This window comes from Anomalospiza imberbis, chromosome 14 (assembly GCF_031753505.1).
Source record: "Anomalospiza imberbis isolate Cuckoo-Finch-1a 21T00152 chromosome 14, ASM3175350v1, whole genome shotgun sequence".
Lineage (NCBI taxonomy): Eukaryota > Metazoa > Chordata > Aves > Passeriformes > Viduidae > Anomalospiza > Anomalospiza imberbis.
The window spans coordinates 9,827,983-9,850,357 of NC_089694.1; the positions used below are offsets into that span (position 1 = coordinate 9,827,983).

Genomic DNA, 22,375 nt, shown 5'->3' on the forward strand with positions numbered 1-22,375 from the left:
ATTTTTTTTTAAAAATCATTAGAATGTGTTTGCTGCTTGGTCTAGAAGGTTGTCTGCTACCAGAGTAGTGGAGTGTAACACTTTATGTATTGGTTACCAGCTAAAAGTGATCAGGTCAAAACTAGATCATCAGTCGTTGCATGGCGTCCCCGAAGGGGTAATAATTAGCAATGACTCCATGACTCTCAGAAGGCTGATCAATCACTTTATTAATATTCTATACTTATTAAGAAACCCATCACCCTTACAGACAGTCACCATACAGGTGGACCCAACTGGTCCTTGAATCCAAACACCATCAGCATTGGCCAATTAAGAAACCACCCTTTGGTAAACAAATCTCCATAACACATTCCACATGATCACAACAGGTGCAGCAAGTGAAGATAAGAATTGTTTATCACTCTTTTCTCTGATCTTCTCACAGCCTTCCCCAAGACAATGCCTGGGAAAGTTGTGTGCTGCTCTCTGTGGTCAGAGTGCTGCTGCCACACCAGATGGATTTTACTTACTCTATTTTATTTAATAATTTGAACGTAAGTGTGTTAGACTGAAAGAGCTTTCCAGGGTCGTCATCATTTGCTGAATTGCTTCCTGGTGACTCATTCAGTAGCTTGTTCCTTGCTTCTTCCCCTACTTATGAAGTTGTTAAGCAAACCTAGATTATGCAAAGCATATTTGCCCCACAGACATGTTGGTATTTTGGATGATGGGGAATTTTGGGGTTGGCTAGTTGTTTTTTTACTCATGCCTAACATTTTGATGTGTTTGCTTTCAAATTAGTGTTAGGTTCAGTGCCAAACACACAAAATATCCAAGTATATCTCAGCTTACCTCTGGTGCACTTGAAGTGTAAGCTGGCATCATAGAAATTTGTATTTATCATGGGGGATCACTTGCCTGGATGGCCTCCTTTTTGGTGAGTTCATTGTGCCCTTGACAAACACAGCTCAACACTTAAATCCCTGAAGGTCACTCATGGGCTGGAAGTGTAGATCTCTGTATCATGTCCCAGATACATAGTTCAAAACACAGGTATTCAGATCAGAGCCAGTGTTCATTCAGGTGGCACAAGCATGCATGTCAGGAAAATACACCCTGCATAGATCATTGGTACTCAGAAAAGCAAAAGGAAGAGCAAGTGCTCTTCCATTCCTGTAGGAGGCTAAAGGTCCAAGGTCTTAGCAAGAACATTCAGGAAAAGAGATTCACATAAGTGATAACTTTTTTAAGTAAGTACTTTGGTGCCAACTGCAAGGGCTCATGTGATACTACAGATGTTCCAGTGTGATCGTTTAGTCATGTCACATTAATGATTGCTGTTATTTAAACAAGAGTAAGTTCAGTGATGTAGCACATAGAATTTCATACGGCTGAGCAAACTGCTGACATGAATTTTGCCTATGTGGATGTAGGAGAAGTTTTGTGAGCTTTCAGAGATGCAAAATAGTGAAATGTCCTCTTCACTTGTGTTGATAGGGTCAGTGGAGAGATGCTTTTATCAAAGGAGTAATCAGAAAGATTAGAGGCACAGACTTTGCTTCCCTGGCAGGAGTAGCAAGATACTGGCTGAATTTGTTTCTTAGTCCAGTTCAGGGAGGACTGGCCAGAATGTAATTTCATCTGTGTTGCTTAAAGTACAGAGATAGCAATGCAATAAATAAGATTTTCAGTGCTTTAGAGGAAATTTATTTAGAATGCTTTCCTTCTTTGCAAGCTTTAGTCTGCAAAACTCAGAATACTTGCTTCAGCTCACTGAGAGGCAAGCTGGGCATTTGTTTGGTTCTAGTTTTATTACTGTATTTACCTTCAGCCCAATCATTTTGCAGGCTGTTTAGATGAGGGCTAGCTATTTGCATTCATCAATATTTTAAAAATAAGCCAGACAATGGCATATTTGAATGTTAAGGCCAGGATCATCTAAGCTTTTAGTGATGCAGATCAGATTGACTTGTGAGATTGCACTCAAAGATGACAGGAACAACCTGTGTGTTACGTGACCTGGCAAGTATGGCTACAGCCATCACATGACAAGACTATTTTTAAATCTGTAATGCCAACTTGTTAATAATGTAGTGCAGAGAAGGGATGTGGTCCCTTCAGATGAACTAACCTCAGAAATGGTGCTTCCAGAAAAATGCCTGCCTTTCATCCTACTATTTTTCACGTCCAAGGTATGACCAAAAAAAAAGAGGTAGAAAGATCAGATTAGAGTCTAAATAAATTTTTCTTGTGGTTTTTATTGGTGTTAATGACTACAGAATAAGCAGCCACTGAATTTTGGTGATGATATTATGGTCCCCGTTTTAAGATAATCTCAAGTTTTTCTTGCCTTAACTAATATTTTTTGACTGTCTTAACAGAAGTAGTATGAACTGGCATCAGTATTGATGAAATCCCTTCCTGCATGACTTCTCCACAGACCTGTGGTGAATTATCAATTCTTTAGTGTTTTGAAGTAAATGTGATGCACCCCAGACAAAGACTTTGGACCAGAGATAGTTGCCATGGCTGGCTGTTGCCTTCTCCTGTAGGGGGAACAAGATGAGAGGTACCTGTAAGAGTTCTGCACCTTTAGGGTGTTTAAGGGTAAGCACTCCTTGAGGAGCTTTCACAGGTGTGTGTCCTGAGGGCAGGGTGTGGACAAGCACCATGTGCAGGCGTGGTCACTGACAGTGCTCACAACACAGGAAATTATTTCCCTGTTTATTACCCAGGCAGTGCTCCCAAAATGGCACAGCTTGCATTGTTATGCTAAAGAGAAAGAAAAGTTCACATTTCCAGATAAAATGGTTATTTTAGTTAAACAATCATACTGCTTATGTAACAGCTCTTTTAATGGTAGAGTACAGCTGGAGCCTGGAACGTGTTTATGGAAATACCACGTAATGGGTAACGATGTAAAATGCAGTAAATGGCACTGAAGACATTAGACATGGGGAGAGACCTGAGACTGGAACAGTGAGGATGCAGGTGCCACCTTCCTGAGAGCAGGAGGTTTGAACCAAGCTTTCGTAAACTGGGAGAATGGGCTCTGTAAAGTCATCAGAGGACTGGTGTTATGAGCTGCTGCAGGAAGGGCAAATGGTTCTTCTCAAAGCAAGGATGGGAGAGGGCCCAAGAGAGTGGAGCTGGCTCAGCACAGACAGTGTCCATAGGGAGGATTTCAAGGGCAAGGGTAGAGGGGACTATGATGGTGAAGATTGATGTGACAAGGAGAAAGAGGAGGTAGAGAAGACAGGAATTACAAAGCTCTGGAACTTTTTGGTCTTAGTTTACTGTAATTGTATTTTCATGCATAGGAGAAAGGCTGCTGAGTAATCTTGCTCTTCTCTTTCTTCAAATGGTAACCACTGACTAATACACATGCATACAAAAATACACATATACTCACACCCACACAAACATTCAATTGCACAAAAGTAGGAAAATTGCCCAACTTTCTTCTGAGATATTCAAGGTTTGACAAAGCAAATTCTGACTCAGTGTTAGCTGAAACTGGGATGCAATGGCATCTTCACTCCAGCATATTCATTTTCCTTCATTCCTTGAGATAGTTCACGGCTTTGTATGTGTCATTAGCAAAAATGGTGCTACAGATATATTTGAAGTGTCAGTTTTTCATAATATTTTGAACTAATTTGTTCAATCTGGAGTAAAAAAACCTGGACTTATGGACAGTTGTTTACAACATGCTCAAGGTTCATACTGAAATGTTATATGAATGATGAAACAAAGTTGTAAATATTTATTACTGAGTGGAATCGTGTATTTTCAAAAGCACATCTTTGTACACAAAGCATTTGTAAATCCCCATTAGGGGTATTTATGTTTCCACATAAAAATTCCTCATTTGCAGCCAACTAAGTATCTTAGGCTTAGATCTTCCTGCTACATGTAATGCAATGACAATGCTGTCACAGACATCACAACCATTTTTGTAAAATATGATGTTAAGGAAGACTGAGTTCGTTGTACTATACATATGTAAATGCCTCTCTTTCAGTAGTCTCAGAGGAAAGAAGATGCCAGAAAGAATTCTCAACCAGTGTACATATTAATTGTCACCACCTTTCATGGGATAGTAAAGTGCATGCATACAAAGAAAAGCATTAAGAATCAAGGAGGCTGCACAGGGAAAGTGAGGGCATTTGAGTGAGACCTAAGGAAGTCACACGGTAAATTATGATAATCTAATTGTAATCCAGAAAATCATTTTTCCCTTGTTTGTGTCTGTAATGAGGTAATGGTGCAGTTCCTCTGGCTTCAGACAGCCACTACAAATTTAGAGCAGGCTGTGGAAGATCAGGCTGCAGCACAAGTTCTTTGTTATCATTGTACCTCTACAGGGGTGTCTGAGTTCAGAATAGCTATGGGTATAATTCGCAGCAGTGAACATGTTGTTCCTCTGTAGCTCAAACTCCTTTCAGTTTCAGAGAACTGGTTATCACAGAGCACATTTAAGTGGTTGTTGATCCTGTATGTTTATGTGGTTGTGTGTAAGCTTTTCAAATCTGGCTGTGGATGAGAAATCCACAGTATGACTAAATAATTGGACTGAAAGTTTTGCAAATAAATTATCTGGACAGAAACAGCACTCATATAGATATGCTTCAGTACAATGAAACTCTACTGGAATCCACTGGGTGTGCTTGAAGTAGATGACCTCTGTCTTTGATTGGCATCTGCTCAGAATTGAAACAATTAGAACTATGCACAAAATTAAATTTTCTGAATGAAAATAGGTTCCCAGCTACATACTAAAATAAAGGGATGCAAATCAATATCTGATGATTCCTACATAAGCATGACTTGACAGAGATTCTGACTTTAGTTCCACCACTTTTCACTTAGGGACTTGACTTGGGTTCTGCCTTTTCCTGAGGCATGGCTGTTCACAAGAAATTGAAATGCTGCTTGCCTCTGTAATTTCCCACTGTGTAGTCCTTGGTCGTTCTGTGCTGCTTCTCTCCTGTGTGGAGGATGCTGAGTTGATATTACCTTAATGAACACATTGAAAGTGTGGTTAATGCTGCCAGACTCCATATTTAAAAACATTTTTTGAAACCAGAGTATCAGTGAAGTACTCTCCTGTGGTTGTGGCTCCAATGACCGTGCAATGACTTAATTGACATTCTTGTGCAGTGCTTGGATCCCTGCCAGTTAATGACCCATTGCTGCAGTCTGCACAGGCAAATCACCCCTTTTGTCCTGCTCCTCAGGCTGATGGACCTCTGCCCAAGTAACGGCTGCAGACTCCTATTCTCAGCTGGCACAGACCCCAGCATGACCATAAACATCCCTGAAAGGATCATAATATGGTATCTTGGACAGATTCTGATATGCCTTGCAGTGATACACCACCAAGACGTTCTGCTGAAGATGGTGACTTTGCCAGTGGCATAGCTGAAAGCAGAAACTGGTCCCTACGTTGCTGTTTTCTCAAGCAGTGAAGCACTTGCAGGGTCTCAGCTAGTCTGTGTCCCTTTAGATGATGCAAGTTTTTGTGAACCCTTTGTCAAAACATTCAAAATAGCTTTTATTTTTTTTTTTCTGCTTTTAAATGGTTGTATTGTCTCTTCCCCCACAGGATTTTCCATTCTTCAGGCAATTATGGAAGCAGCAGTACAGAACAACTGGCAAGTGACAGCCAGATCTGTAGGAAGCATAAAAGATGTTCAAGAGTTCAGAAGAATTATAGAGGAGATGGACAGACGGCAAGAAAAAAGATATTTAATTGACTGTGAAGTAGACAGAATCAACACCATTTTGGAACAGGTATCTACTTTCCAGTAATTGTGATCTCTCTGTGACAGACACCATCAATATTTCCAGAACTGGTTATTTCTAGAGATTATTAAGTATCCTTTGTGATGTGAGTCCCAACAACTGACCAGTTACCTAGTAAAATTAGAATGCCACAGTGGTGCTCATAGTGGCAGCACTTATATGTAACCTACCAGGAAACATCACTGTGATAATTTTTTCCCAAATGTTAATAATGAATAAGTTTTAAGTAGATAAGAAACCTAGAACCTCAGCTGCCAGAGTAATTTTACTGGAATCAAGGCTGCTTGTAAGGATTGCAAGACAGGTGCAGTTTTTTAAGTGGAACACAAAACAAGAAATAAAAAGCCAGTGAAGTATCACAGAATCATCTTAAAGAATTCCCAGAAGGAAATCTTGCTAATGAACAATTCTGCTGATAGTCCAAACGATTCATTAGTACATTTTGGTACATGAAATCCTCCCCTCTGCACAGCCAGTGCTGTTGGCTGGCTTAAATTGTGGGTGATGGAGTCCAAGCACCTCTGTGGGGCATCTGGAGTGACTGTTTTGCTCCTGCATGGCTTTCCCAGTGATTGCTGTGCCCCAGAGGAATGGCTGTACCCTCTGGCCACCCCAGGGTGCTGCCCACTCTGCCTGTGTCTCTGTTTGTGACGTGCCATGTGCTTGAAGAGGTGTAGTAACAGGTACAAATTGTCAGAAGCAGACACAGGACAGCTCCCTGCTGCCTGGGCTCACAGTAAAGCTGGTGTCGGTGTGGCACCAAGTCCTTGGTTAGTCACAGGCATGTAGGAATTCACTTGCATTAAGACTGAAAACCCTCTAATTAACTGTGGGTTCATAGTATGGAATAGATCAGTAACATTTACATTTCATGAAGTATTAGCATAGCTCTTGGAAATGTTGTATTGTAAACTACCAGCAAAGTGACCTCACTGCCATAAACCCTGGAAAACATGAAAAATATATTCACTGCGTTCCTTCTCAATACATTCAGTTCCTGTCAGGCCTTGAGGTGTATCACTGGGGGTCAGTCTGTGGGGACAGCCAGGTGCCATAGCTGCTACTTCCAGAGAGCAAGGAAAGAGGTGCTCAAGAGAAAAGGGCACAAGCCATGCTGGTCCCTAATTCTGACAACTGGTGTGATTGTGGTGCTAATACAGAGCATTGCATTTTATGCTGTATTTTTAGGCAATATGGTGAGTGCTGTCTTTAGGGAAATTCATACTGAAAAGTGCAAGAAACTTGTCTTTTTTTTTTTTCCTTTCATTTTCTTATGTTCTTGGAAAAGATGCAAAACACCATACCTACCCACATCCCACTCTTCTGAAAATACTGCAGGAGAGCACTCCTGAGCCAAGCTTAAAGAGCTGCTTGGGCCCCCTCTCAGCTAAAAAGCAGCCCTTTTGTTTGATCTGACTTCATTTACATTTGTTCTCATTTTTTCTTCTGTTGTCCAAGTAAGAGAAAAATAAGTCAAACCATTTCAGTGCCTAAAAGGAAAGCTGTATACCAAGCAAACCATATAGCAAAAATACTGGCAACTCTTTTTTTCTGCTACTATTTTAAATACAATTCTAGTAAAGTTTAAATTTTGTTCAGTGTATGATTTGGTCTTCTGTCAGTGTGATTAGCATCTGCTAAGTAAAAATCTGCTGCTGGGGCCTCCAAGTTTTCCCAAACTCTGCAGTACATGCTGGTGCCCCTGATGCTAAAAATATCTTCTGTCAACAATTTTCAGAGGTTCTTTAATTGGATACTGAAAAGCAGTGACTTAAATTTCTGCAGGGAAGGTCATTAATGGTGGATGGACCCTAGGTTGATAGCTGAACAGTTATTGTTTGTAGGCTTTTCCTTCCATCTCCTCTGCTTACCCTGTTATCTTCTCATAAAGTAGTTAAGTTTCCACAAACATGTGTTGTATTTAAATCCATCCATCCAGTTTGCTCAAGGGAATGGAGAGTTGTCTTTTTTTTAGCCAAGTGTGTTTGCTGATAGCATAATATTGAGAGGAGAGATAAGTCTGGATTTGCATATTTCAAATCTAGTGTTTTATTGCAGTTTAAAAAGTCAATTCAGTGCTATGTGTGGAGTCTAGGAAGGCTGCTCAGCTGAGAAGCAGTAACATCTGAGCCTGTTACCACTTGCTGATGCACATTTGCAGATGGGTTTGTTTTTCTTAGTGAGAACAAAAGGAAACCAAGACACCCTACCTGTCTGAACTGCTGTGTCAGAGCAGTGATGGACAAACTGTGTCCTGTAGAGGGCTGGTACAGGCTGCCTCTACCCAGCTGCCTCTCCATCCCTCTCCCTTTTTTGGCCTCCTAGGAGCAGAACTCCAAGGTCAGCCCTCCCATCAGCTTCTGGGAGTGCCGCCTCCCTCCAGAGAGGGGCTTTATGTGGTTACTGTGTAGCACCTGTTATTTCATTCTCTGAGTCAGCAGCCGCATTTGCCAGTGACCCTGGATTTCAGAGGCTTAAATAGAATTTATTCAAGAAGAAAAGTCATAGCAGAAATAAACAGACTGTATACCACTAAACAGTCTACACACGCACTGGGTTTGCTATCAGACTTTTGGGCTCTTGGCCAGCCCATTCAGAAGCTTGTCAGTGCTGTGCTCCAGGAACCATGTATCATGGCTTTGTGTCAGTGCTTGGATTCAGTAAGAGTGACCTCTTTTCCTGTATCAGGCTGGTCAGTGTGTGCACTTCTCTTCCTTTGATCCTTTTTTCATCCAGTTCAGACCAGGGTATACATCTCTTCCAAAAATTCAGGCTCATCCAAAGACAATTACACATCTGGGGATTTTCTTCTGAGACTTCAGGTCATTCTGGAATATTCTGTACCTTCCTTCAGAGAGTCAGTAACCTTGAGTATTCCATGTGCTTTTAGCATATGGCACATGTGTGTATGCCCCTACATTTCCAAGACCTGTAACCTGTCATATGAAGTATTTATTTTCTCAGGGCTGTCTGGTACCTGCTTTTACCAGCTGTGAGTAAAAGGTCGGGGAAAGAGGGCACCTCAGCTCCTACTCTTCCTGAGTAACCTGTTTTGTGCCAAATTTCATACTGTAGGCTGATTTTTTTTCATTCCCAATTCAGAAGATTTTGTGATGGGCCTTATATTTTGTCCTGGAGGTGGATACTCTGCCCAAGCCTCCTCAGCTGTAGAATAGAGGGAAACAGAGAAATCAGTAGTTATTCTGTAAGCTGCCATCTGTTTGTTCACCTGCCCTGTGGTTCTATAACCACTGATCATGTGGCTCTATATCCCCCTTGCACAACAAAACTATATCCAATTCAATCATCTACTGGTCTCTCAGGCATACAGATAGCAACACTTATATCATGCAAAATTCATAAGCTCCCCACACTTCTTGTCCCTTGATGCTGAAATATTCTGTATTTCTTCACAGAGTTAACATTTTATTCTCATAAACAGAAGAACATTTTCTTCTGAGAGCTTACAGTAAGCCTTAGCCTGTTCAACCATGTAGTTAGAGACATGTTTTTGAGTTAAAGAAATATGTTTTTCTTATTCCCAGGATAATAACCTGTATTTCAGACTGGAGTGGCTTTATGTCCACTTAGAAGAAAATCTCCTGAGGGCAAACAAGGAGGAAGAAACTCCATTCAGAATCAAAATGGTGAAACTTTACAAAAGACCTGTTTATTCCAGAGGCTGCATGCTTTTATCGAAAGGATGCTATCTCCAAACTTAGTCATGAAGGTTAGGCTCCAAGGCAGTGTCTGCATTAAGTGAAGGCATCTCACAAAGCAAAAGCAATATTACAGTAGAGAATGCAGTCCCCAAAGTTTTACAATGACAGCCAGACAGTCAAAGACAACTTAAAGTGAAGCATCTCTAGGATTAAGAAGGGTAATCTGATTGAATGAACTCTGTCCTGTGCACACACTGACTGACAACCTTCAAGTCTGAAATTCTGAGATTAGGATGGAGGTTTTCAGTACAGCCCCAGCTGCATCTCTGTGCAGAGCTGCTCAGATCTCAGAGGACTGAGTGCACTGCACAGTAGCTTTCACATTTAGGGTGTCATAAGAATAAGCACAGAACTGCAGTATTGGGTTGATGAACAGTCATTAAAAATAACAATAGGGAAAACTGTAATTGAAAAAATTCAAGGCCGCTGTCATGTAAACTTCCTGGTTTATGTGTTCCATTATAAGCAGATGGTCTGGTGGGGTTTTGCCTGTGTTCTCCATAACAATTTAAAATACAATTGCCTACAAATCCAGAGGGACACTTGAAGCAGAGCTGTGAGTAGCTTCAGCTTCTGCTTTGCTTTTGAAGCCCAGCAATGCCATGTCCTCTGAAGGCACTGCACTGCTCAGAGCAGACCCTCCAGAGCAGTGTGCCCGTCACCTTCTCCAGGGCTCAGGGCCACAGCTGTGTCACAGGCTGATTTTTTCCTCTGTCTGGAGCTGTGTGGAGCAATGGGGTTCAGCTGAGGCTCCAAGAGAGTATCTGCTTTGTAGACTGTTGTGTAACATCATGCTGAAACTGGTACAGTTCATTTTTACATTTCCAATGAACCAGAAACTTAAAATTTAGGACATTTCTTCATTAGATACCCATGAGTATTGTTGAAACCAGGAGGTAAAGCAGAATGAAAGGTCATTTCTTTCCCTCCACACCCAGCAAGTTTCAGCAGCTCCCAAGTCCATATGGGACATGGGGAGGAAAGGGGAATTGCTTAGGTCAGGCACCCTCAGGACATAGACAGCAGAAGAGTAAGAATGGGGATAAGTCAAAAGTGACAGCTGTATCTGCCTTAAAGGGCCTGCTCCTATCAGCTGAAACTCATAAAGGGCAGGAGATGAATTGCTAAAGCAGAGTCAGTCTTGGGTTAATTGCCCCACATACAGCACATTTCACACATACCTGAGGAAGCAATTTCTAGCTTGTAAAAAGGAATGTCTTTCCAAAGCCATCACCCAGATTTCATAAAACAAACCAGATTCTAAATGAGAGGAATTTATCAGAGCATTATTAGTCATCCTGCAGAATGATTGAAGTAATGGCACACAAAGCATAAAAGTGTTCAAAAGACATTAAAGCACAGTTTAAAATGTATCTGATCAAGTAGTAATAATAATTAATCCAGAAACATCTCACTTTAAATGTGGAAGCTGCTGTATGTAGAAGATTGCTGCCAAGCTAACTATTGTTTCTTGTGCCAGGAGTGTATGATCCTGAAGTCACCATTAAAGTTTTTCTTTTTCTATGATTGTAGCAGTTACTCGTTTTATGATAATTTATGGGATATTAATTCACACACCAATGCACACACCTGCATCTGCTTTTAATACTTTGCATATTTTAACCACGATATTTGTAATATTCAGTTATGCTGTTACAGTCATACTTACATGGCAACCTCTGCATTGCCATTAAATGTACAGAGAACCAACATCTTTGTTTGGTTATGTTGTTCCAAGTACAGAGTCAACCATTATCCTGAAGATGATATTTAAATTGATACCACTGTGCTCATACAGAGATTTTGTTTGCTTTGAACTTCAGTTAATAGGTAGCTGTAAAAGCTCAATTTGCTGCATAGCTCACCTTTCTACGCAGCTTTTGAGTGCACAGAAATGGGGTGTGTGTTTGCCCTGAGCCCTCTGAGGTCCCACTCACTGTTGAGCCTGTGTCCACACTGTCTGAGCTGCTCAGGTTGTTACCCTTGTGGACAAGTCTCAGGTGCAGAGGGCCTGAGGGCTATTGCCCCTCACCTTTCCCTGCTGTTGCATTTGCTGAGCTTTGGGAGCAGATGGACTCATGCATTACTCTTGTGCCATACCTGGACTGGAGGAGAGGCTTTGGCCTTTGATTAGTTCTACACATATTTTTCAAAAACAACATTCACAAGAAGTGTTTTAAAGACACAGAGTATTTGAGGGAAAGGGAGAGCTGGCTATAATTTGTTCAACATGCAATTCCCTGAGTTTTTGTCTTTCCCTATTTGCCATCTCTCCATTTCTAATAACTTTGGGAATATTTGTCACCTCTTCTAAGCTCCTGACTGATTTTTGAAACCCCTCACTCAGTCATCCCTTCCAGGTTTTAAAAATCAGTTTGTGTATAAGTTGCTTTGTTTCAGTCCTGGCATTTATATGTGGTTCTTTCTTCTTATACATAAAGGATAAGCCCTTTCATCTTAGCAGACATTACCTTAATTTCTGCATCTGTCCCTCAAATAGTTTAATGCTTGAAACTCTGCTTCTAACCAAAGCTTTTCCTTAATTAGTTTCCAAGGCAACCAACCATCTTGGCGACAATTCAGATGAACCAACTGCAGGGAGAGGAAGGAAACACACTATCAAAATGAATAGTAATAGCCCAGTACCACTGAGCAAACAGGCGTTGTACATCACCAGAGACAGCTCCATAGTTCTGGTGTCTCATCAGTTCATTTACAAGGAAAGAAGTAAAAGAAAAGCTGCACAAGAGTGTGTGTCTTTTTTTCACAGCTCACTAAGATGGGATTAATGGCTTCAGTGTGATATGGATCACTTACCTAGGGGAGGAGGAGACCCACTGGGACTTTTCAGGGCCCCTCATGGACCAAGGTGTTCCCAAGTGCATCTCATGGAGCACAGTTACAGTGCAGTTCAGAGAGCAAGATTTTCTGAATGGAGGCCATCCCCTGGGCTTTTTGAGCCCAGGTGCTGGTGGTGCAGTCCGGAACACCCTGAGAGTTCACAGCTACAGTTTTGTGGGGAGACATCCCCAGAAGTGAGGTCCAGAGGTGTGATCCAGAGCTGTGGTGTGTTTGCTGCAGGCTCCAGGTGGGTTTGGATCAGGCATTCTATGGCAAAGTACATCCCATTCCAGTCTCTCACTGCTGTAATTATACATTCATATGGGATTCCTGTCTCTTATCCCACCCTCTCACCTGTGCAATTCCATCTGCCTCTGGGGAGCAGATTTAAGACATCAGGGGGAGATTGGATTATTTTTATGGAGAATCAGGCCCTATGAATCAACTCAACTCAAATACAAACTTACCCCACAGCATCCAACCAGTGAGCTAGAAAGCAGAGTAATAATTTTAGAGAAAACTAATGTTCCATGGCTTAAAAAAAGCCCATGTTACTAAATTAAATTTGTTCGTGTCACACCATAGGCATGCATGTGGAGGTATAATGGTGTATTTCTGGAAGCTCTTTCTTCCAAAGTGTGCAATAAATAAAATTATCAAAATATACATAGACTCTTAAAAATGCCCTAAATATCTTCTGTCCTGGGAAAATGCATGTAAAGAATCAGAAAAGAAAAATATTGCTTTATCTCTGTTACCTCATATGAGTAAAACAGTTGCCCCTGCTGCATAAACTAAATCTAGTAAAAATAAATTAACTCTTCATAATCTTTTTCAGTTCATGGTTTATGCGCCAAGTTATATGGAAATATTGCAGAGTGCTGCTTATAGTGAAGCAGAATAAACCTTTCAGACTCTTTGAAAGCATTGAAAAAAGCAAATTGAGTGTAATTATAGTCACAGGAGAATGCTGTTTATAATAAAAAATAAGAAAAAGTAACCTTGTCTTTCCTGGAAGAGATTACACTGACTTTTTTTTTTCCTTAATTTTGTAGGGCATTTGAAAAGGAAAGGAAATGCTTAAAAAGGGAAAAAAAAAAAGAATGGCTACTATTCAGTATTTTTGGTCTGCTTGAAAGCAGTGCTCTGCAGTACAAAACCCCTTCCAAAAAATTCTTGTGTGAGCACTGAGACTGAATTACTGCGACACTTCTGGGTTATATCCAAATAATAGTTTGAAGTGATCCTGACATGCAGTAATAGTTTATATAATCAGAATTCTTTTTCCAAGGACTCTTGTCCAATTCCAGGGAATAGCACTGGGATTTTTACTCTGACATGCTGATGGGAAGTATGGAGAAAATGAGAAATTTGTGTGGTTTTAAAATGAAAACTGTGTGACTCAGTTTACCTAATTTCTTCCTTTCTTCTCCCAGTGAATATGGATCCTTTTATATTTTGAGCCGCTAAGACTGAAGAAGTTTATGCTGATATATGATATATGAGAAGAAGAAATGAGCATTGTTTATGTGTGTCTGTGATTGTGAGGGTGTGCTCTGAAGGGTGTTGGATGTACAGTTTCACAGAACTGAAAGCCAGAAGGGACAGTTGGAGATCTCCTGTGTTACAGGGTTTGGGCACATGTCCCAAAGGGCACTAAAGAGCTGCCTGTTAGTGATGTGGCTACACCATCAAACTGGGGGACAGTGCTGAAGCACTTCTGCCTTCTGCAGAAGGTTTGGACACCTGAGAATAAATGTAATATCGCTATTATTAGCAATCTTTGTGAAAGTGACTTCAGGTGTTGTGAAATTCAGGGAAGCATGCTAAGCTAGCAGTCAGCTTTGGTAGTGGTGGTTTTGATCTCCCTGATATGGACTTGTAGGTCTGCAGGAGCTGCTGAGGAGCAAGGAGGCAGCAAAAGGAAAGAGAGGGTATGGGAAGCTGGAAATGGGGATGGTGTTGTGGTGGGACCATGTTACACGGGATTGGAGCTGGCTGCACTGTAGTTTGAAGGAAATGTGACTACTAGTTACATAATAAGTTGCTAGAAAAGCATCTTATCTGTGATTTCTGTGATATCTAAAGCCTCTATGGGAAATTTTAGGTGAAATTTAAATTTCAGGAGAGCTTAGGATTTTACAGAGGCTTAAAAAAGTACTGAAACTTCCTTGGATGTTAAATCATCTGTCATCATGATCATTTCTCGAGGGAGGAGATTTCTCAAAAAATAAACTAGAATGGCACAGACAATTTAAATATTATCTCCTTCAAATTACCTATGTGTGAAAACCACTGCTACAGAGTAACATATGTAATAACTCATTTGCTTCCCATAAATACAGCTGCAAAAACTCCTCCAGAACACAACTGGATTTTTAGTTCATTACCGTTACTTAAGAATCTAAAGAATTCACTAATTAAAAATTTCTGTGACACATCTCTTCAAGGAAGCTGTCTGGGGACAAGTATCTTTTCATGAAGGTATCTTAGCAAAATAAGGGGGAAAGATCTCAGCAATTTTGAGTATCCTTTTCATGTAGCACAAAGAATTTTTGTTTTGGTTGTAGCAGCCCCCTGTATCTGATCTTGTTTTTAGTGAACTAGCTTCTAGTGATGAAAGGTAGTTTAAGTTTTGATTTTTTTTGACATGAAGGTCTTTGTATTGAAGGATGTGAGTTGTGAAGAGAGATGCAGTCCTGAGAGATATAACACTGGCTTTGTCTGTCTGAAAAAAGAAGAAATTTTGATAGAAAGTTTATTTAATGAATTTTATTCTCTTTAAAGAGTAAATAATTGTGATTATGAATGGCAGTTACCGGAGATCATAAAACTCTTCATCTCTGTGTGCTCTGATCTGATGTCTTGCAGTTGAATATGTCCTTTAACAATAATTGTGCCAAAAGATTAGTTAATCTGACAATATTGCTAAGTCATATCAAGAAAAATGAGTTTAAGAAAATTTTTTCCGGGTGCAGAAAATTTTGTCAGCACATTGAAAGAAATTAGGGGGAAGTATCAAGCCCTCAGAATCAATGCTGCAGCTTGTAGTTTTTTTCTGAAACAATTTATAATGTAATCTTTTATGCACAAATTATATGTGTATTCCACTACACAATCTTCAATCAGCAAATGTCAGATTGGTTATGGGAAAAGAAGTTTTAGCCATATGGAGGGAGAGCAAAGCACAACACAGCTTTCAGATGTTGCATTTCATTACCCTCCAAGGACTAACATGTACAACCATCATCTGTTTGGAGATGGCCTAAAAGCAGAATTTCACTCTTGATGTGACTCTCATGAAGGAGAGAGGCAAGGCAGAGAAGGACACAAGAAGGGGGCCACAGGGGGAAAACCTAATGAAGTGCTTCAGAGGCATCAATTCCCTGCTTCCACCAAGCACATTTTTGTCCTGTTCTTCCAGGAGATTCCGGTTCTCTAGGAGAGGATCTCCCATGAGAGATTCGCTGCGGAACAGCCAAAAGCTGTTTGAAGAATGTTTTATATGCCCAAACAAATGATCTTGATATTTTACTGTAGAGAAAAGTGAGAATTTAGTTACAAAATGTAGTCAAAAATGTATAAGGTGGTAGTAGCATGGAAGTAAAATTCTTAGGTCCATATACTGCACAAAAATCCAAAATATATCAGTTGGGACTGTGTGGGGATTTGTGACATTCTCTAAAGGGCATGAAGGCTCTGAAATGGTGGATGAATTAATCTCAAATATATATCCAGTTATTTTTATCTGCAACAAATTATATGTGTGTGGAATCTTCATCTTAATATTTAACACATTCTTCATTTAATATTTAACTCAAATTTAATATAGTACTCATTCTTCATATAAATGAAATCATTGTTTACTGCATATTTTACAGCATCGCTATCCCTGGTGGCCAGATTCCTGTCTCATTAATACCAAGTGAAGAGATAAATTTCCTTCCCTGGGTTTGCACTACAGTTACAGTCACGAGGTTTTGACCCTTTGTGTGAGGGAAGCAGCTCATGCAGAATGTGGAAGTGGTTTTGTCTCTGCAGAATTAAAGGCAGGACTGGCATCACTTGTTTGGCAGTGACAGATCACCAGTAGCTGGGATATATCTTTTATCACCATGAGATTGTGGTTCCTGTGGAACCTCATATATCGGCACTGGTGGTGTTGGTGTGATAGAAAGAGACAAAATCATGACACCAAAACCACCCTTTTTTATAAATATACTGGGAAAAGATTGAACCTTGGCGAGTGTTTATTATCCTCAAAGGGAACATGGTCTTCATTCAGAGGCTTGTGTGTAAATTGGAAAACAGGTGAGTGGGCTCTGCCAGCTCACAGTAAAATTGAGCTACTGGGGTTACAAGGGATCTTATTTTTACTGTGATAGCTGGTTAGATGAGGAAAGTCCTGTTCCCACAAGAGAAGTTTTGTTTTCTGTTCTCCTTCTGTTTCTCCTAGTCCTGTCTGGAAAATTTCCGTGACAAGGGGTGACCTGTGCAGAGCAGCCATAGTGAGGAATGATGATGTACTAGTGTCCATGGCTCACATGGTAGCACTCCAGGAGGTGACTCCTGCACTGCCGTTTGTAGTGCACTGAGGCAGAGAACTGCAGTGCCATGGCTGCAGACCCTGTAGGCAGCTCCCCCAGTGCAGGAAGGGTCTGCAGGAGTGGGCAGGAGGCCAGGGAGAGGACTCTGCAGGGCTTCAGAAGTTCCTCCTTTTGCTGAGGGGTGGGAGCAGAGCTGAGATGCAGTAATTGCAGCTGGCACTCAAGAGAGGTTAAACATCTTGCTAATGTACTGACAACTTTTTGGGCCTTGACCTCAGTTTCTGTTGAACTAATTGGATGGTTACTCTGATACTCTGTTCCTCTCCTTTCTTCATTTTGTCCTGAAGACAAATGAGCTGGTACTACTGGTTCAGTGGGGTGCTGCATCACCAGGCTCAGCTTTTCAGTCATTCAATCCAATGTAGGTAGGAGCTGCTCAGATCTGAGAGAAACTTCAAGTAACTCCGTCCTCAGAGCAGAAATGCTTTCAATAGGGCTAGGAGCTAGAAAACACCTGACCTGCTACCCAGGTGAGAAGACGGCATGGTCCACAACAATTTAGGCTTGCCAGACAGTTGTTGCTATGCTTGATATCCCTCTGTTCCCATGAAGTGCAATCAAGAGTGATCGCTCATCCTGACAATGCTGTTAAATTTTTTTTATCCCTGAGTCCATTTATCAGTTTTGCTTGTTTGCTGTGGGAAAGAAAGAGTTGTGTAATCACTTCTGACGTTTGCTCACTGCTTTGAAGGCAAAGGTGTCATAATTGTATTTCTATAGCAAGGTGTAAAGGCATATTACTGTCTAACTAGGGGTAGCTAAGTTCTCCTGTCCTCAGAAATGTACATGTATACTTGAAAAACAGTAGATTCTTTTTTAAGTGTAGGCTTTTTGTAACAATGGAACTCAAATTAATGTACAAATAACCTCAAAAAAGACAACAAAATACTTTTTAACTCTGATCTTACAGGAAATTTCATTTTTCTTACTACTGTCTTACTAAAACGTAGGAAAGAAGAGCTCTAGAATTAACACTGCTTCATTGTTCCCAGATGCGGTCAAAATGGGAAGACACAGCAGGTCAGCTCTCTGCCTGTCATTCCATTAAAGTGGCATATTTCTGCCACTTGTCAGGTATGAAAAGCACAGTAAAAATTTTCAGACCTTCTTTGTGGCAATACTGCCTGTCAGCATCAGTATTTTATGCTATGGAAAGATCTAATAGACTCATAAAATATTGTGGTTTTGAGCTGTAGATGAGGCAGTCTGTACTTTTGTGATTGAGTTTTTTTCTTTCTTTTCTCATTTGTAAATAAAGGATGATAAATCCTTTAGTCTGACATCCTGGTCAGACTAAACTGACCAGATGGCAGTGGATTCAAGTGTAGGGTAGATATGCTCCTTACAGGTATTAATTGGACATAGTAGTTTTCCTTTCACTGCTGCCAAATTCATGATAGCACCTTCTCTCAGTAAAAGTGCAAGCATATCCTCTTAGCTTGTATTTTTCAATGCCTTTTTAAAATTAAAGCCCACAAAGGCAGGAAGGTGGATTTAAAAATGACTGAACTACTGGGCTTAGAGGGTTGTGATCAGCAATACAGAGGCCAGCTGGAGGATAGTTACTATTTGGGGTACCCTGAGGGTACTGGAGCTAATCCTGTTTAACCTGTCTCTGAGTGATCTGAAGGTTGTGGGATGGAGTGCAGTCTCAGCAAGTTTGCAGATGATACCAAATTAAGAGGAATGATACACCAAGTAGTTGTGCTACCATACTTTGACAGAGTGGAACCTCGTGAAGTTCAGCAAAGGGAAGGGCAAAGCCCTCCACCTGAAAAAGAACAACCCCATGCACCAGTACAGACCGGGTAGAGGCTTCCTGGCTGGAAAGCAGCTCTGCAGAGAAGGATCTTGGGGTCCTGGTAGTCAAGCTGACCACAAACCAGCCCTGTACTGTCACAGCAAAGCCAACAGCATCCTGGGCTGCATTGGATTAGCATGGTCAGCGGGTCACCAGCGGTGACCCTTCCTTTGTACTCTGCAGTGGTGAGGCTGCATCTGAAGTGCTGTGTACAGTTCTGAGCTCACCAGTGTAGGAAGGACATGGGTGTCCTCATGAGACAATTGTCATCATTGCTCTAGAAATACCACAGTGGTTCATACCAACTTGATATTAGCCAGTTAATATCTTTAGTGCTATCTTCCAAAACTTTAGGAAAAATCTAAAAGCTAAGGCAAAATATTTGTAATTGCCTATTTGTTATAATGATGACTGATGCAGTGGAAATGAAATTGTCTTTATGCTTGCATTCAAAAAAATAACTCCCCTAAGCAAAAGGGGAGATTGACATTGATGATTTAATTTCTCAATCTGGCATATAGGTCTGTACTTCAAGTAAGCTTTCTGCTGACCAGCAGATTTTACTTTTATTTTGAAAGCAGATACATTTTAGTTATGTTCGCTCTAGATGTTCTCTTAATTAATTGGAAATATCCAAAGAGTTAATTAAAAATACAAACTTTATTTGATTCCATATCAAACCTGACATTATGATCTTTTTATCTAAAAAGCAAGAATTATATGGGATCAGAAATCTGAATTATTCATTATGGTTTCCAGCCATTTTTTTCTCTTCTCCTTTGTTCAGTGTAAAATCTTATAAGCTTTTCTTTCAGTCAAGGTGAAGGCAATATTAAGTCTCAGAAGTCAAACTTACGAAAGACATGTAGTTCTGTGAAATCCTTGCCCTGTAATCCTGGCTTTCTATTCACCACCACTATTCAATATCCCACTTTCTGTATAAGCTTCACAATATATCAGCAGTTGATGAGATTTATTTGTTATACTCCTGTTATACTGTTATACTCCTGTTTTCCTTCTTCATAAAAAAGCTTTATCCATCACTTGGCTCCCCTGGGAGTAACACGTCTGTGATTGTTTCTGCTGGGCTCACTAATCCAGCAGCTCCCTTCAGCATGCTGGACAGTTGGTGCAGGGGGGAAATGAGTTGTACTTGCTAAGATTTAGGACAGTTGTGTAGTGTCTAGTGAATTTTAAACACATTGTTAAGATCCAGTTCAATAGTTACGAGCCAACGTGGTGGATTGTATGAATAGAAATGCTGTCAGGTCACTTCAGAAAGATGCTTTATGAATTGCAGCTTGACTGTAGCATGTTGGACCTCTCAAAGGTTTAATAAACAAGAGTCATTTTGAGGACATGACAACAGATGAGACGAAAGTTGAGTCTGATCTATGCTAATGAGTCCTACATTTCCTATTTGCAATATTGCTTCTGATGCCTGTAGCAGTTCCATGTATGTTTTTCTTACAGCCTCTGACTTCATCTGTGGTGATATTTTTCTCTTAAATAAACACATTTCTGAATAGAAATGTAAAAATTTTCTTATTTGTTGTTAAGGTTAAAACCACAATTGTTGTTCCTAAATAAGTTTTTTGTCTCTAACCTGCCTTTAAGGTGAAATTAAAATGTACAGAGAATTCAGTATGCAAATAGCATGCACACCAGATGATCTGAAGGAAGCCTGCACGTTTCCACAGAAAAGAAATGTGAGTGTAGGAAAGCAGATGCTTTCTACCAACAGAGTGTACATACAGTTCTCAAGAGGATCTGAACAACAGTTTATTTTAAGGCTGCTGGAAGTATGCAAATTCCTACAGAATTAAATGTGAATTTAAAAGAAATGGCATCTATTAAGGACAATACTACCCAAAGAGGCGGTTGGGAACTTAATAATTTAATCAAGAACTTGAGCAGGCTCAGCAGTATAGCTAAAGTCAGTGACTCAAATGTCATCTGTTTTTAGCAAAGACGTTAAGTGGTTATGTTTTCTTTAAAGTGTGGTGTTTGGAGTGTTTTTCTGTGATCATGGAGTACATTTGTATGGTTATGTATAGATTTTCAGATGATTCATCAAAAAGCATCATCTGTTTGCTCGAGCTGCTTGGACATGTACTACGATAATACTTGTGGTGTATTGCCAGCGTTATGTTTGCTGGTTTTAACCCTGCAAGCCTGGTTAGAATGGATTATGTCCTGACATGCATGCAATCACCACAATTATAAATTAAGTTCTTACTGGTGGGTGTTGCTCCATTTGATGGCTGTGGGACTGGATGGATGTTTCTGAGGTTATAATCTGAAGGCAAGGGCACAGTTTTGCACAGGTGGCATTGCTGGTGAGCCAGCTGCCCGCTGTGTAGACATGGGAAGTATTTGTTTTCCTTCCTTATGCAAAAGCACAGGATTCCTGGAGTGGGGAAAGCGCACAGGATGGCAGAGTTCAGGCTTGCCAGACAGTGCTGCCTCCACTGTTCCCCATTACCCTCAGAGAATCCAGCTGCTGAGTTTATCCTGCTGCCCTTTTGTCTCTTAGTGATTCCATTTAATGACTGTTTGTACGGAGAGAGGCCCAAGTGAGGTCAGCCAGGGCAGGAGATGTTGCTTAGTGGAATGTGCAACATAACATTTAGTAGCAATTTTGATAAAACATTGTAAGGTCAGATGTATCCATTTAGATGCACCAGAAATGACAGGTTTTCAGGCCTTTTTGAACTTGTCAAAAGGCAATGAAGGTCACTGCTTATAACTTTGGGAATTTAACTTTAGACATTCATACATGAAAAGGCTTGGCCAGGGTTCCTGTAGGGAACTCCCTGTACAACTCGGAGCCTTACCCAGCCCTGCTGTACTGGTACAGGTTAATAAACACAGTGAGAGGCTGGGCTGTGTCCTGTACCCCTCCTACACTCCACAAACAAGGAACAAATAAACAGGAGTTTACTTTGGGTAGATACAGTATTACCTCATTTCAGAGCAGAAATACTTGAACTGATAACTAAAATTAACCTGGTCAGCAGGGAGGACACTGACCACAAGAGTGAATTTGCCAGGTAAGGTCATCTCTGCAAGCAGAATCTTCCCAGCTCTGTGAGTTACTCTTTGTTGTACTCTGCCCACGTGTTTGAAAAATACAGAGGACTACATCTTGTCTGTAAGGTCACCAATCTGGAGTACTCATGCTGCTCATGGATTGAACATCGAAGATTATCAAAGTGTTCATTCTCTGTGTCTTTTCCACCAGTTGAGAGTCATCTTCTAACAACTGAATAATATGTAATGTTTTTCTCCCCACAGGTTGTAATCCTCGGCAAACATTCTAGAGGCTATCACTACATGTTAGCTAACCTGGTAAGAACTTTTCTTCATGGAAAGTATAGCTGCATTTTAGAGGGTAAAATATTCTGTTCAGGTTGTGGAAACTTTAATTAGGAAGTGGAAATGCATGGATGAATACTTGGATTTTGAGAAATTACTTCAGTAAATACTATAACTGGTATGTCATCTCTACTCAGTTTCTTTTGTCAGAAAATGTAATGTCCTCTACTAATTTTAAAGTAATAATTTAATGATATATTTTCCAGTAATTTCTATCCTCATAAATTAGATCTTTG

The 22,375-nt window shown here is 40.5% G+C and overlaps 1 protein-coding gene across 7 annotated transcripts in view; it reads left to right on the plus strand.

The window, feature by feature from the left end:
• Positions 1-22,375, plus strand: part of GRIA3 (glutamate ionotropic receptor AMPA type subunit 3) — a 147,774-nt gene that overhangs the window by 61,705 nt on the left and 63,694 nt on the right. For all 7 annotated transcript variants that reach the window (XR_011004104.1, XM_068204843.1, XM_068204846.1 and 4 more), the window contains 2 exons: positions 5,591-5,778; positions 22,059-22,112. Coding sequence is in view for 6 of the 7 variants with exons in the window: in XM_068204843.1 (XP_068060944.1) it covers positions 5,591-5,778; positions 22,059-22,112 (242 nt within the window). In the remaining variant the exon portion in view is untranslated. The remainder of the gene's footprint in view (positions 1-5,590; positions 5,779-22,058; positions 22,113-22,375) is intronic.